Source organism: Penicillium roqueforti (genome assembly GCF_015533775.1).
Source record: "Penicillium roqueforti strain LCP96 04111 chromosome Unknown scaffold_06, whole genome shotgun sequence".
NCBI lineage: Eukaryota > Fungi > Ascomycota > Eurotiomycetes > Eurotiales > Aspergillaceae > Penicillium > Penicillium roqueforti.
Window position 1 is genome coordinate 710,336 of NW_024067570.1, and position 14,074 is coordinate 724,409.

Below are 14,074 nucleotides of genomic sequence, written 5' to 3' on the forward strand. Positions count from 1 at the left end.
ACTGCTCACATGCTATCATGCTATATAGACCCGTAGGAAGTAGAAATCTGTTCAACTCGATTCATTCAGGTCAGCACAAACCTGAGTTCCTGGTTCAGATCAACATCTCGAAATTTTAAAGGACTCAACGCCGTTGATATGGGTATACATACCAATGAATTTATCTAGCATGGGGATAAAAAGCACCTAGCTGTGAACATTGAATAATACGCTTCTAAAACGAATATGAATCCTCCTAGCACAGTGACACTGAAGACCATCGCGCGAAATCCATATTTATCCCCTTTCCACGTACTGCGTAACGAGGTACTCATTAAAGAAAACCCAAAGTTCAATCAGTGCTGGGAGGCTCGAAATTCGACAATGGGAACATGTTGGTTATCTGAAAACCACTTGTATTCCAAGTGAATGTGGCCAATCAGAGGTACATTTTTGCTTTTCCTAGCGATGCGGTGTGTTCTACTTTTTCAAATCAAAGAAATTAATTAGGGACAGAGTGTAGAATTAACAGTTGGTTCTGCAATATTTGTTTTAATTGAATCCATAGCAGGATGGCGGAATAGCCTGTACAGAACACTTTTCTGTATCTTGGCTGGTGCAAAACTTTGCAGAACAGCCTTTTCAAGACAAACAGCAATTGAATCATACCAAACCACGAGCTTTAGCTCGTCGATCACGCATCTCGGCCGCACAACCGTCTTTGTTATAGATACCGTTCACAGACGGATGCTTCATGGCAGCCTGGGCCCACGCGAAGAATTTTGGCGCCTTTTCTTCCATGCCAGCTACCATGGTATTTGGCAACGGCGCATTTTCGGTATGCGGCAGCGTGGAAATCCGCAGGATAAAGGAAGCAGTCAGAACCTACAAGCCGTTTCAGCTTTTCCAAATCTCGGTTGCCTGGGGAAATAACCAAACACGAAGTTTCAAAAGGGTTGGAGAGTAATTACCTCGGCCATAGTCAGCTTGTCACTGCCACCAAAGAAGGGTTTCGCGTCTTGCAAGAGTGGCTCGACCTCTTTGACGACGGCATCAACATACCGCTTGCCGAGCTCATCGGCATCCTCATCAGTTTTGGCTTCGATTGCCCGGTAGTAGTAGATATTGGCCTTTGAAAAGTATGTTTCGACAAAGAAGGCGATTCTGTGGCGTATGAGGGCTCCTTGGGCTTCTCCAGTGCGTGGAGTCAAGTGCGTTGATGTGACTGAGTCAGCTAGAAACTGTGCGATAAAAGCTGACTCGAATATGATATGGTCGCCATATGTCAATGTGGGAACTTGTCCACGAGGGTTGATCTTGAGATACTCGGGCTGCCTAGGTTTGCTGTAGTCAATGATCTCCTCCTCGAATGGTAGACCCAGCTCTGCCAGCACAATATGAACACGGTGTGCCCCTGCGAGTCATTGTCAGTATTCTGCAGCAAAAATGGACTCGGAGAGCATACATGGGCAGTTTCGATTGGTAAAGAGTTTAATTGACTCCCTAGTAGCCATGATGAATTTTCTCCGTATAGAAGAATAGTGGCCAAGAGAGCCTTATTCAACTGGTAGGGGTAGCTATATACTCAAGTAATTTGCCTATGTAGATTGGAAAGAGGAGCGATACAGTCATCACATGTCTGCAAATTCTCTTCCCAACGAAGCTGTCTATCTATCTACTCCACAGTAGTAGGGCAGCATCGCTTTTCTCCGAAAAAGTTACTGGCTGTGATTGGTATACTGATTAGCATATAAGCGCCAAATCTCCGTCGGAAATCTCCGATCATGGTCATTATTTCTGCATGAGAGGAAGGTTAACTAAATAACGTAAGTTCCGAGCGAGCGGGCCACCCTGATGTGAATTGCTATGCAGATAGTCACACAAGGAGACGCCCCCTGGAGCGTGTATTACCTGGAAACTGCAACACTTACTCCAGAGGTTCTCGATACACAGAAGCAATTATGCATCGCTCCTCCAATCTCTGTGAGTCCAATGGATTACGCACAGGTCGAACTTACTGCATAGTCCAAACAGTCGTATCACCTAGAAGACAATTCTTGAATCGTCTACTTGAGCATGAAGCTACCGTCATGTAAAGCGAAGTGTAATTCGCCAAAGGATGTATATTACATTGGAAGAAACGTCGTTAGTCATAGCTATTCATTAGATCGATTTTCTAGCCTAAGAAAGTATTACAAGGAAATATGAGATCCTCCTCTTGCAATTGGGTCAAAGCCCATGTCATTAAACCCGCTGTGCTGAGGCTCAGGCCATTGAGCAGCACTACTGAACATCTCGCTGAAAACAAAGCTATCAGCCGACAACATGCCTGACATATCCATTCCATTACAGTCATGTGCTCTGCGAGAAGGCTGTAGCCGGTGCAGGACGTCCTCTGCTTGTTTCTCGAACTCTTGACGGCCATGGTGTAGTTCCGCAGCATTATTATTAACTAGCCAATCGACTGTTGCTTCCGATAGAGTATCAAAAGCATCACGGCAGCCTGAGACCCCCGGGAAGCTCTCAGCCATTGCAGCAAGTGTCGAGGCGCAGGATTGCAGCGCGGAAATGCTACTCCCAATCGGATTCCGGTCTCGCACTTCTTTCGACTGCCAAAGGCTGTATATCACCCCCAGGCCAGCCATAAAGAGATGATGGGCCGATTTCCAGAGTATATCAACCTTCCCTTCTCGTTGTAGGGTTTTGATACTTCCTATAAGTTGACAAGAGGCTTTAAAAGAGAGGACTGTTGCTTCCGGGGAGGTTTGTGATCCGGTAGAATTGGGCCGGTAAAGCAGGATAACTGCGTTGTTATATAGATAGTCCCAATACGCCTGATATGCAAATATGGATGATGGGTGAGCCTTGGTAGTCTGCGGAATAGTGGCGTACCATTCTTCAAGACGGGGTTGGATATCTTGAAGCCACACTGCATAGTTTGCCCTAGGGTAGGCTATTTTCGGAGCCCAAACTTGGCTGTGTTGCACATGTTTGATCTCAGACTCAAGCATCGATAAGCTAAACATGTGGTTATGAGCTCGTTGGCTGTAGATATCAAATCCGGTGGATTCGCTGCTAGATGCTCCTTGATAGACAGCCCATGGATTTGGAAGTGGCACACGCATGCTTTCGTCGATGATACCAAAGGGCCGACCGAGCGTGATGCATAATATACGGTCAAATTGATATGTAGAGTACCAGAGACGTCGGTGATCGTATAATACAGCGGGATCCACACTCGTAGCCTGATCTTCGCTTTCCCAATGTAAGCCTATGTCAATACATAAGCGTAAAGCGATACCGGTCAGATGCCATAGACTCCCTCGGGAAGGGCACAATGCAATAAATTGAGCCAACAGAAGGATAGTGCGCAGAGTCTCGATATCACTTTCCAAACTCGTAACGACCTTTTCGTACAAACTGAGGGCTGATTTGAAGCACCCCTCACTCTGGCTTGGTCGACCTCCAGATGGGTTTGAAACGTCACAGAGGGCGATAGCGAAGATCATAAAAGACATGAAAATATCCGTTTCTACTGCTCGGTCCGGAAGGTCCCGGCCACTCGCGGCTTGGTATGCGCTTTCTATGGCCTCCTCAACTCTTGAACGCTTCACAATGGGTAAATGGGGCGTTTGGTACTGGAAGTAGACATCAACCAGGTGGTCTGCAGCATGACGCGGTGGAAGAGAAGCCTCGGCTGCCATCGAGGACGACGAATGATTATACGAGCGTGGCTCAATAAACAGGGGAGAGGTCAAGGCCTCGACGCGGATTGCTGATATGACCAACTTGGCAAGGGTGATGCCGCCGCTCTGTCCTAAGAATCGTGGCTGCCTTGACGGCTCGACAACAACATCACTGACGCTCTTCACCAAGTTTTGCACATGATTTGAACTTGCATCAGACGCGGCCAGACTTCCCGGGGAGAGGTTGTCGCGTGGGGTAGTCATCTCATCATTAACCGAAGCAGACTGGGCTCGTGCTCTCAGTTCGCGGTTCTGCCGAGTCAACTTCTCGACCTCTGCCTCTAGCTCCGACACATAGTTACGAGGAACCTTCAAGTATGTCAGTTAAGTGCGGTAATATTATAGCTCTTATTAGAAAGACTCACCGTGGATTTATTCTGTGAGTGATATGTCATGCATGGGACACCTGCGCCTTCGCAGTTGGAGCAACTCGGATGCCTCAAATCACACTGTTCAACAAATTGTCAGCAATCAGATTGTCGGCCGAGGGCAAACAGTATGGCTACCTTCTGCTTTCTCCGACGACATCTAAGAATTAGTTTAGCCCCGAATCATCTACCATACGAACGATATTGGGTCACCTACCTCAGACAAGCAGTTGCTCCTTTTCCTTTCGCTAGCCTTTCGGCCGGAGGCAATGACGATTGCATTTGCGACATTCTAGATGAGAATCGGGATCAACAAATGATATGGAGAATAGCTGCTGGCATGGCCTGGACGGGGTTTCATGGTAGGTTACGAAGGCAATATGAATTTGAATGCTCCATCGGAGAAAGCCGACTTACCCCAGGGTGGTTGCGATAATCTCTATTCGGCTATGTCCGATCGCGCGTCTTATCATTTTCAAGCTTATCGAGATATCAAGGTTCAGATTATGTCAGCATTTATCGAATATCACCATGACCGAGACAACAATCGTCCATGTCTTCCGGCGTATACGTTGAACTGGCAGTATGAGTATCTGAGCATGGAGTATATAGTGACGCCACTGGAAGTTCATGATCGTCTTCCCTCCAGAGGCATCTGACTTCCTGCAGAACCTATCCCCAGTACAAGCCGTCCCAATGGACTTTGATATAAAGACTGAAGATACAAAGACCACAGTCATCGACACTGAGGTCAGCATTGCGGCTCGGTCTAATGAGGCTAGCTCAACTATCTACATTGATCCCCAGAAAGAAGCAGCCGCACGAAGAAAATTCGACAAATACCTTGTACCAGTTTCCCTCATCTTTATTATCCTGTCCGCCCTGGACCGAAACAACGTAAGAATTCTTGGTGTGGTGACAAACTATTCATGTCTAACCATTCACTAGATCGGAAATGCTGTTATCTTCGGCTTTGAGCAAGACTTAGGTCTTGTGGGCAACCAATTCAATAATATCCAAACTCTATCCAGCTTTTGCAGTTTTGCCGGCGAGCTCCCTTGGACCCTGGTTGTTAGACGTTTTGGTGCCAGGAAGGCACTCGGTACTGCATTCCTCTTGTGGAGTATCTGCACCCTCGGCACTGCCTTTATCCATACATATGGTCAAGCTATTGCCGTCCGTATGATTCTGTGCGCCTGCGAAGGCGGTCTGTCTCCCGGATTTGCTTTCGTCTACTCGACAATCTACCCTAAAGAACAAGCAGGAAAGCGTATCATGACAACCAACCTCGCTCAGTGCATTGCTGGCGCTTTTGGTGGCCTTTTTGCCTATGGAATTCAAACTATGGGAACTCGAAGAGGCCTTGCCGCTTGGAGATGGCTATTCATTGTTGAGTTCTGCTTTACTATATTCATTGGTGGAATTGGTTGGATCTTCATCCCTGATTCGGCCGAAACAGCATGGTATCTTAACGAGGAAGAGAAGGAGACTATGCGTCTGAAGAGGGAGCGAGACTATGTGCTCCGAGGTGAAGCAAAGTTTGACTGGAAGTGGGCTAGGGAATCACTGAAAGATCCATTTGTTTACTTCCTGGGCATAGCTTTCTTCACTTCATCTGTCGCAATCAATGGCTTCGGTGTCTTCCTGCCTTCTATTATCAATGGCCTCGGGTAAGTACCTATATCGAACGAGATATTTGAGCACCTTGCTGACTGAATTAGATACACCTCCCTCCAGGCTAACTATATGACCATTCCTGTCTATGTCCTTGGTGCCATCTCTCTTTTGACACAGGTCTACTTTTCTGATAAGCTCAAGCGACGAAGCCTATTCATCATAGGCTGCTGTGTTCCGGTTGCTGTCGGTTACCTGATTTGTGTGGGAACATCGTCTTCCGGCGCTGGCTACGCGGGAATGTTTATTCTCGTCCTTGGTAAGCAGGCTCTAGTCAGCTCTGTCTCTTGATACCCATTTCTAATCCCTGGTGTAGGCCTCTATCCGATTTCTACGCTCGCTGTCACCTGGGCAACTAATACCTTTGCGCCGGATTCCAAACGTGCAATTTCCATGCCAATGGTATATACCATGGCTGATATTTCTTCTATGGTATCATCGCAACTATACCCTAGCACACAAAAGCCTCGATATATCCAGGGTAATGCGGTCTCTGCTGGTTTGACGTGTGTCGCTGGGCTCCTCTACACAGCATGCTGGTATCTGCTTAGGCGCAGAAATATGAAGAAGAAGAAGCTTCTTGCTGAGGGTGCTACATCAAATGGCTTGGAAGGAGATAGGAGTCTCGACTCCATGTATATGCTTTAAGCAGCAACTTTAGGAAGATAGCTTAAACTCATTCTGAACACCACTATCGACTGACTCGGCTGGTCAGGAAAGCACATCTTTTCTCCAGTTTCATCCCATTTTACCTTGCCACCTTGTTATTAGGAAGCTACCGGCGGGGTATCAAACGATTAGAATATTACAAGACTAGTTCAATTACACTAGATTCGGTTAGTATCAAGCTTACTAGAATAGTATAATAGATTAACAAAAAGTCTAGATATTAAACGAAAATATATAACTACTTGATATGGCAAGTATGTATCTGAGCCTGAAAGTGGGGGCTTTAGTTCACTTGGTATAAGTAATAATAGCTTCACCTTGTTTCAGAAGCCTAGTTAGTACTCGAATTTCTTCTGAACAGTGGCAATAGCAATCATAATCTTCAGGAATGTTATGTTGGAAGTGGGTATGAACGAAGCTATCTGCGGGGCACCGATTTAGCTGCGATAATGGTGGAGTTACAGGTTTCTTCCATCTCTTTGATGGGGCGAATTGTTTTAGTCTTAGTGATAATATTGATGATCTAGTGGCCGAAGGATGGCATGTTGTTTAAAGTTAGGTCTTGACTAGGGGAATTCGAGGGTGACATGTCGCAGCAGTTCGTAGGTAGCTAGCTCTAATAAGATATTTTTACCTTTGATCATACCATGCTTTTGATATGTCGTTCTTGTGGAGTAATTATTTCCCTATTTATAGTAGCACGAGGAGTCAGCCTATGCGGTCTTGTCTTGCCGTGTCTTTTTTTAGATATCTTCTCGTCCTTTCTCATTTTCATAGCTCGACGGTAGTAAAAGGCGCGCAGAAGCTCAAATTGTGCAGACGACTTTCTCTGCATAACTTTGATCATCACGTCTTGGAGTAGCCTATAAAATTCAAGTAGACCGAATCCCATTGTTTGCGATACATCCTACTCGTAGACCCCCTTAGTCTGCTCCATTGTACTTGGCATGAACTAATTCTTTTCTCTTGACTTGAATAAGCTGATATTCTATAACTAAATGGGTATGGAGCAAAAAACAGCGCTAGAACGTAAAGTACAATGACACATATCACATCACGGCCCGAACGGCCCGAACAAGGAGGCTCGCGTATCAACCCCGTTCCCCGTCGAATCTACCACAGAGCCCATCGGTACAAATTGCACCGGATCAGACGCTCCAAAACCATCCCAGTTAACCGCCGCAGGATTCGCAACGCTAGTCGGCCAAGGCCACACAGCAACCCCAGCCCCAGAAGCCGAATTAACCCCGAGCACGGGCTGCTGCGGCGCAGGAGCCTCACCCACACTTATCACCTGACTTTGCTCCGCAAAGCGTGGCCGCTTGGGCGGTGGTTGCCCCTGAACATCGACCGAATTGGAATCGGCATTGGGCTCTACGCCCCGCGGCGGGTTCCACGGCGACGGGGCCGATCTTAGCGGTCTCGAGCGCGGTGGCCCGGGCGCACGGACCACGTTATCGGGCTCGAAGAGCACGATCGGTTGTGCCAGCGGAGCCATGCCGGCCGAGGCCTCGTCGTCGGGCATGGGTAGGAAGGGCTCGTTTTGGATGATCTCGCTCATGGTCTTGTCGTCCACCGGGTTCTTTCCTGCGTTCTTGGTCTCCTCGGAAGTCATGTTTTTGCTGCGGTGGAGCATTCGATGTTCGAGGGTGTTGCCTAGGACGAGCGTTTCGACGTAGACGGGTCTTTTCTGACCGATTCGGTGCGCGCGTTTGATGGCTTGACTTTCTACGTTGCGTTCCCAGATTGGGTTGACGATGTACATCCGTGAGGCTTCTGGGATGTGCAGGCCGTGCGCGGCTTGTTTGACGTTCATTAGTAGAACGCGGACCTCGTCGGTTTGGCGGAATGCGGCCAGATTCTCGGATTTGGTGTTGTAGCCCATGCTCACGGCGCTAGCGTAGGTGCGGAATTTGACGCCTATTAACTGTAGGCCTTGCTCGACCCAGGAGGCAACGTTGTCGTGCTCGTAAAAGATGATGATTTTCTCGGTCTTCTGGAACTCCAGCACTTGCTCTAGCAAGTACCGAAGCTTGGCCGATGCTACTCCTTCCAGCTTTGTTTGTTCAAAAGTCTGTGGGAGATTCTTCTCAAAACTTTGTTTACCCTTTCTTTTTGGCGGGGTTGATTCCTTTGGATTCATCGGCCCCTGGGCACCACTGTAAGCAGAACGAGCCGTCTGGTGCTTAAGCAGCCCCTGGCGAACTTTGATACCCTCTCCTGCGAAACCTGCAGTGGGATCGATCCTGCCCATATTTTTCATCACGAATTGTTGCGCGCGAAGGGCCTGCGTCATACCCATGAGCAGGGGCTCGCGGTCGGCGTCTGTAGGATCAAGAGCCCACATGTTGCGAGCATTCTCTGGGAAATTTCGAACAAAGACGCCAAGCTCATGCATATTTTTGAACCCATTCCAGCCAGTGGAGTTAATTGCCTTTCGTGCGATCTCGATACCTTGTTTTAATTGGTTGACATCTGCCGCTGTCATCTTCTCTTCGTTGTTCTGCAGATATTCCAGAGCAATGTCAACAGTACTTTGGACATTGTCATCACCAGCCCACCAAAATCCAGCAAGACGTAAGTTTTGTATCAACTCCATCAGTCTATTCTTTTTCCCTGTCTTCTTCCCATTGAACATATAGTCGGGACCTTCACGTTCAGATGTAATGGCGTTGACTGCGAGTGTGAAGAGGAACATGTTGATATAGAGCCGGTCGTAGAAGGTCGGCTCCAGGTAGATGACCTTGTTGTACAGCGGTGGAAGAGTGATCTCTTTTTTGACGGTTTCGTACCGGTGTCGCACAACAAGACCCTGAAGGATCGCACGTAGAGAAGGAGATTTTCGACGAATGCCATCTTCACCCACCGCTCTTGTATAACGTAGCCAATCTTCGGGATTGTTGGCCCAAGGCTTGAGGTTGAAGAAATAATGAACCATATCACCCAATTTACTCACATTTTTGATTTCAGTATCGACGGCATTGCCCGTCTTTTTGTGAAACTGCAAGGATGCGTCTTCGTCCGACGATACAGGATCGTCTATGTTCACTTCCCGCGATGCAATGCTCAGTTCCACTCCATACAATTCCGAAAGAGGGGTTCCCGAAATCATCCAGCGGCGCTCGAATTTCAGTTTGCCTAGCAAGTGGGACAAATTCGTCACTCGACTGGAAAGGTCATGCCCTTCATCGACAATAACTCGCAACCAGTGAAGATTGAAAAGAGGAGAATCTGGCCTCTTTCCACGGCTTGGATTCTCTCTAACGCATCGGGCTTTAGTTAACAACACAATATCAAATTCTAGAAGTTCGTCCGCTGACGGTGTTTCAGGGGTACTATTTCGCAGTACCAGGACATTCAGATTGCTAGTGTGAGTAGCGATCTCGCGTTCCCAGTGGTCCACCAAGTTGTCCGGGACAATAACGACTGTACCAGAGGAGAGACGAATTTCCTCGGGCAATTGGACGTACATTGATCTAGATCTTGCGTTCTCTTTTGCGGGGATAATATAGGAACCACGGTAGGTCTCGCAGGCCTTCTCACAATTAATGAGATATTGCCCACAGGCTCTCTTCTGGTCAATGTACTCCTTCCAGGGCAGAGAAAAGCGCCCAGCAGCAGCAGCAGTCATTTGCAATAATGTTCCAGTCTTTTGCCTGACGGGGTTCTCGAGTTTTTGATACTCCACCGGGATTTTGGGGAAATGTCCCCGTGTAGCCAATATCACAGCAAGACTGATGAGTGTTTTCCCGCATCCCATGGACTCTGCCAATATCCCTAGTACTAGTCAGTATAGTTCACAAGATATTTGACCACCATCATTGAGAGATTAGTGGCAAAAATTACCTCCACAGGCCTCGGGATACAATATCTTATCACGCAAAATGCTCCCAGACTCCTTATTATAATAAAACTCCAACCCGGTCGGACCCCGTAAAGGCTGGAATCTCGGATCAAGCGCCAGGGCCGGCTGTACCTCCCGCTGAATCATGAAAGCAGCAGACTCGCGCTGAAACGGATGAAGTGATGTTTTAAGATTTCGAACCGAATTGGTAAGTAATTCATCCATAACACGCCACGAGATCGGATCTGTTACTTGGTCCAAGTCTGGTTTGGGTTCTTGCAGCGTATTGTATATGTAATATAGTGATTCTTCTTCGCTGTCAGGTTGACTGTTGGCAAGTAGATCAAAACGGGCATCAACCAAGCCGTTCCATGCTTCAGAGGAGCTATCGACCATGGACATGACGGTTTTGAGAGCGTATCTGAGAGCCTTGAATTTGAGAGTCTTTCCAGATTGATCCCGGACTTTCTCTGCCCTTGGTAGCACGAAAATCTGTACATTTCTGCTGTCGACAAGAAAGCGTGTGCGGATCCATTCATGTGTTTCCAGCAGTCTAATCTCGCAGTCTGGGTAGCGGGACGTGGAGCGGGTTTTGCCCAAAACGCCGGCTGGGATATAGTTATCGAAATGCGTATTTGCCTTTGGGGTGCGGGGGTCGAGAGGCGACAAATGAACCTCGGGATCTAGAGGCAGATAGCCCTCTCTACCCAGAGGTGGAAGATGTTCCCCTCGATTTAGAGATGACCGATCCACCTCTGGGTCAAGGGGCTCATCTGGCTCTGGGACGAATGGGTTGAGCGGCTCATCTATCTCTGCGATCTCGAATTTCACATCGGGAGGAGGACTGGCAGGGGGGATAAAAGGAAGACCAGAAGGTTCAGAGCTTATTAGTATTGGCGACCTGTTCCAGCGCTCTGGGCCCAGTTGGGACAGGTCCGACATGGTGAATAGTTGTAGGAAGACAACATGCATGGATAAAATAAAATGCGGAGATAGGCATACATAATGGTGACCGCCTTGGATAAGCGGCTCCGCCTCGGGACCCAGAGACTCCAACTTTCGGTGGACCAAGAGGGCCCGAGCGCTGGCTTCTTAGGACCTTACATGTCACGTCGATTGTTATTTTAACCTCATTATACAGTTCACTGTTCACTGTTCACTAGTAATATTGTATTAGAAACATGATGAGCCATCATCAAATTACCACGATCCCATCTATCACATGCCCCAACCAATGAACCCAATCCTAATGCACCAAATCACATTCTATAGCCCAGCCCAAGCAGGCTAAGCTTACTGCGTCAAAAAATCCTCAATCTCAAAACCCATCCGCTTCAACGCCTTCTCCTCCAAATCCCTCCCAGCAACCTTCCGTAGCACCACCGTGCGCACATCCTGCAATCGCACCTCAACCGGATTCCCACCCATGCGATCAAGCTCCTCCTTGCTGCACTCCCGAATGTAAACCGTGATATCAGGGCCCACACACGCGCGCCACAGCGACGCCATCCACTGCCAGTGGTCGAGCGGCGCGTAGGAGTCGCCGATGGGCGTGGAGCAGGCGAATGCATCCGCCGTCGTGAGCTGGTAGCGCGGGACGAGCGCAATCGGTACGCTGTAGTGGCTGGCTGATGTGAGGGCGCTGACCTCGGAGCCGTTCTCGCTGGACAGGACTGGGGAGTGGATGTGCATGTTTGCGGTTTTGGGGATGAGGGTGCGGGGGGAGACGTTGGGGACGGGGGTTTCCTCGTCTGTGGTTATGGAGCGGGCGTCGACGGAGCCGGCTCGCGAGGTGGGTTTCACGAAGTTGACGACTTCGTCGGAGATCCGGTGCCAGGCGGAGATGGTGTTGAGGTAGTCGACTGTCGCGTCGCCCATCTGGCCGGCTTCTGCGGAGGTTGGTCGGGGGGCTTTGATTTCTGGACCGTCGAATACCCGGACGTGGTACTTTGTTTCCTTTTTTAGAAGGTTGTTGAGGTATTCGACGGCTGCTTGGACGAGGTCCGGGTCTTGGCCGTCGACGGCGATGACGGGGCCGCGGGCTGGTGGGATTCCGTCTCGGAATGAGGGGAGGAGGGGTGGGGAGATCTTGGCGAGGACTTTGATCTTGTTGAGGAAGGGGATTGTCATGACTGTTGCTTCGACACTGGAGCCTTCCTGTGGATAGGGTGTCATGGGAGTCATCACCGGTGTTGTGGTCTGGAGTGGCGGTAGCTTCAGACTGGGGTCGGGGTGTGACTGTCCCTGGACGCTTTGATATGGCCGTTGCGGTTGAAGCATGGGGAGATGGCGTGGCGGCATCTCCGGGCGAGCACTCCAAGGGGTCATCGGATGCGGTGACTCTGGAACGCCGTTGCCAGGACTGTGGTCCCGGTAGGGATGTAAAGTTGGCTTGAATGAGGCCTGGGATACCCGGCGGCGTTTGTTGTCGGGAGATCGACCACCGGGTTCCTCCCAGTGTCGTTGGCGAGAACGGGGATCGTGGTCCATCTTGGCCGACTTTGGTGGATTAGGGTCTTTCTCATGGCCTTGGACGCTTCTTGGCGGCATGCTACTTGGGTGTGGTGAGAAGTTTGATGGTCGAAACCCAGGCCCACTGCTGGGTGTGAACGGGGTCATGGGGGAAGCGGGTGCATTCATCAATCGGCCACCACATCTGTTACAATGTGATGAGCCAGATGGGTTGTGCCCAATTCCTGTGGCCGAGCTTCGGGCGCTTCCATCCCGACCATACCGCCGAGGCTGGTAGCGGTAGTCAGGGTATTGCTGCTGATGGCGAGCTTTTTCCTCCTTGTAATTGTCAGTGTTTGAATTCATATCTCTGGGAATGCTTTCATACCTCTGCAAGTGCCTTCCATTTACTCTTGTCCTCCTCCGAAAGAGAACGCCACTGTTCTCCAATAATCTTGGAGATCTCAGGATTGGCCAAGCCCGGGTTATGAGCAACAACCATGGCCTGATAATGCTGGCGATACAGAATAAACGCTAGACCAATATTAGCCATGTCCATGCATTCGAAAGATCCGATCTGGCTGACGACGACCAAAAAAGAAACAATCGAAAAAGCACTTGCCAAACTGTAATGACGGTGCGGACAGTATCGACTCACCATTACGAGGCCGGGGAATCTTCGGATCTGGCTGGCAGAGGCAGAACTGCAGGGCACTCTCTTTGTGTGATTTGATAGGACTGGTACTGCTAGCTGACGAGGAGGAGGATCGATCCGATCTCTCTCGCAATGGCAATTCCTTGGTGGAGATCATGGGTCCGACAGGCTTGCCGGGGCCATTGGAGGACATCCGGTGTGCTTCTTTGGAGATATGTTGATGTGTCTGATGTATCCCCGTTGACCTCGGATCGGCGTATCTGACTGCGCCGTCGGGGTGTCTCATGGCCATGACCGACTTGGGCAATTCTTCGTTCATAACTTTGTGATCGAGTAAATTGCTCGGTCTAGGCAGTGAGACTTGGGCAGACTCATAACGTAGAGCAACAGGGTTGGGGAGAACTCGATCGTAAGACATTTATTTAATACTTTTCTCTGAATGAACTGGCTCGAAGGCGAAGATGGGATCAAAGAAAGATTGGTCACAAGGGAAAGGTAGGAGAAAAAAAAGTGTATATACGGCTTTGAAAGAGAAGGCAGAAGTGAATAGGTTTGGGGGCGATTGGGCCCCAAGAAATAACAAGAAAGGAAAGAGATGGGGACCGACGGCAACAAAGAAAATGAATCCGTTCGGGAGGAAAAATGGGAAATAATCCCAATAAGAAATGCGTGAAAGACCGGGGAATAT

The 14,074-nt window shown here is 49.0% G+C and overlaps 5 protein-coding genes across 5 annotated transcripts; 1 reads left to right on the top strand and 4 right to left on the bottom strand.

The window, feature by feature from the left end:
- Positions 1–642: 642 nt before the first annotated feature.
- On the bottom strand, positions 643–1,493 carry LCP9604111_3770 (glutathione S-transferase family protein; the record flags this gene model as incomplete). Its single annotated transcript, XM_039071395.1, has 3 exons — positions 643–864; positions 951–1,393; positions 1,445–1,493. 3 exons carry the CDS (start codon positions 1,491–1,493, stop codon positions 643–645), a joined length of 714 nt encoding a protein of 237 aa, XP_038930433.1.
- Positions 1,494–2,171: 678 nt separating this feature from the next.
- LCP9604111_3771 (Zn(II)2Cys6 transcription factor) lies at positions 2,172–4,384 on the bottom strand (the record flags this gene model as incomplete). Its single annotated transcript, XM_039071396.1, has 4 exons — positions 2,172–4,034; positions 4,091–4,174; positions 4,232–4,253; positions 4,311–4,384. The coding sequence occupies 4 exons, from the start codon at positions 4,382–4,384 to the stop codon at positions 2,172–2,174; spliced, it is 2,043 nt and encodes a 680-aa protein (XP_038930434.1).
- Positions 4,385–4,789: 405 nt separating this feature from the next.
- LCP9604111_3772 (uncharacterized protein) lies at positions 4,790–6,415 on the top strand (the record flags this gene model as incomplete). The annotated part of the gene is made up of 4 exons (XM_039071397.1): positions 4,790–4,990; positions 5,042–5,763; positions 5,815–6,026; positions 6,084–6,415. 4 exons carry the CDS (start codon positions 4,790–4,792, stop codon positions 6,413–6,415), a joined length of 1,467 nt encoding a protein of 488 aa, XP_038930435.1.
- A 1,075-nt stretch (positions 6,416–7,490) lies between these two features.
- Positions 7,491–11,222, bottom strand: LCP9604111_3773 (uncharacterized protein; the record flags this gene model as incomplete). The annotated part of the gene is made up of 2 exons (XM_039071398.1): positions 7,491–10,213; positions 10,283–11,222. 2 exons carry the CDS (start codon positions 11,220–11,222, stop codon positions 7,491–7,493), a joined length of 3,663 nt encoding a protein of 1,220 aa, XP_038930436.1.
- A 351-nt stretch (positions 11,223–11,573) lies between these two features.
- LCP9604111_3774 (putative HMG box transcriptional regulator) lies at positions 11,574–13,705 on the bottom strand (the record flags this gene model as incomplete). The annotated part of the gene is made up of 3 exons (XM_039071399.1): positions 11,574–13,070; positions 13,120–13,265; positions 13,390–13,705. The coding sequence occupies 3 exons, from the start codon at positions 13,703–13,705 to the stop codon at positions 11,574–11,576; spliced, it is 1,959 nt and encodes a 652-aa protein (XP_038930437.1).
- Positions 13,706–14,074: the final 369 nt, after the last annotated feature.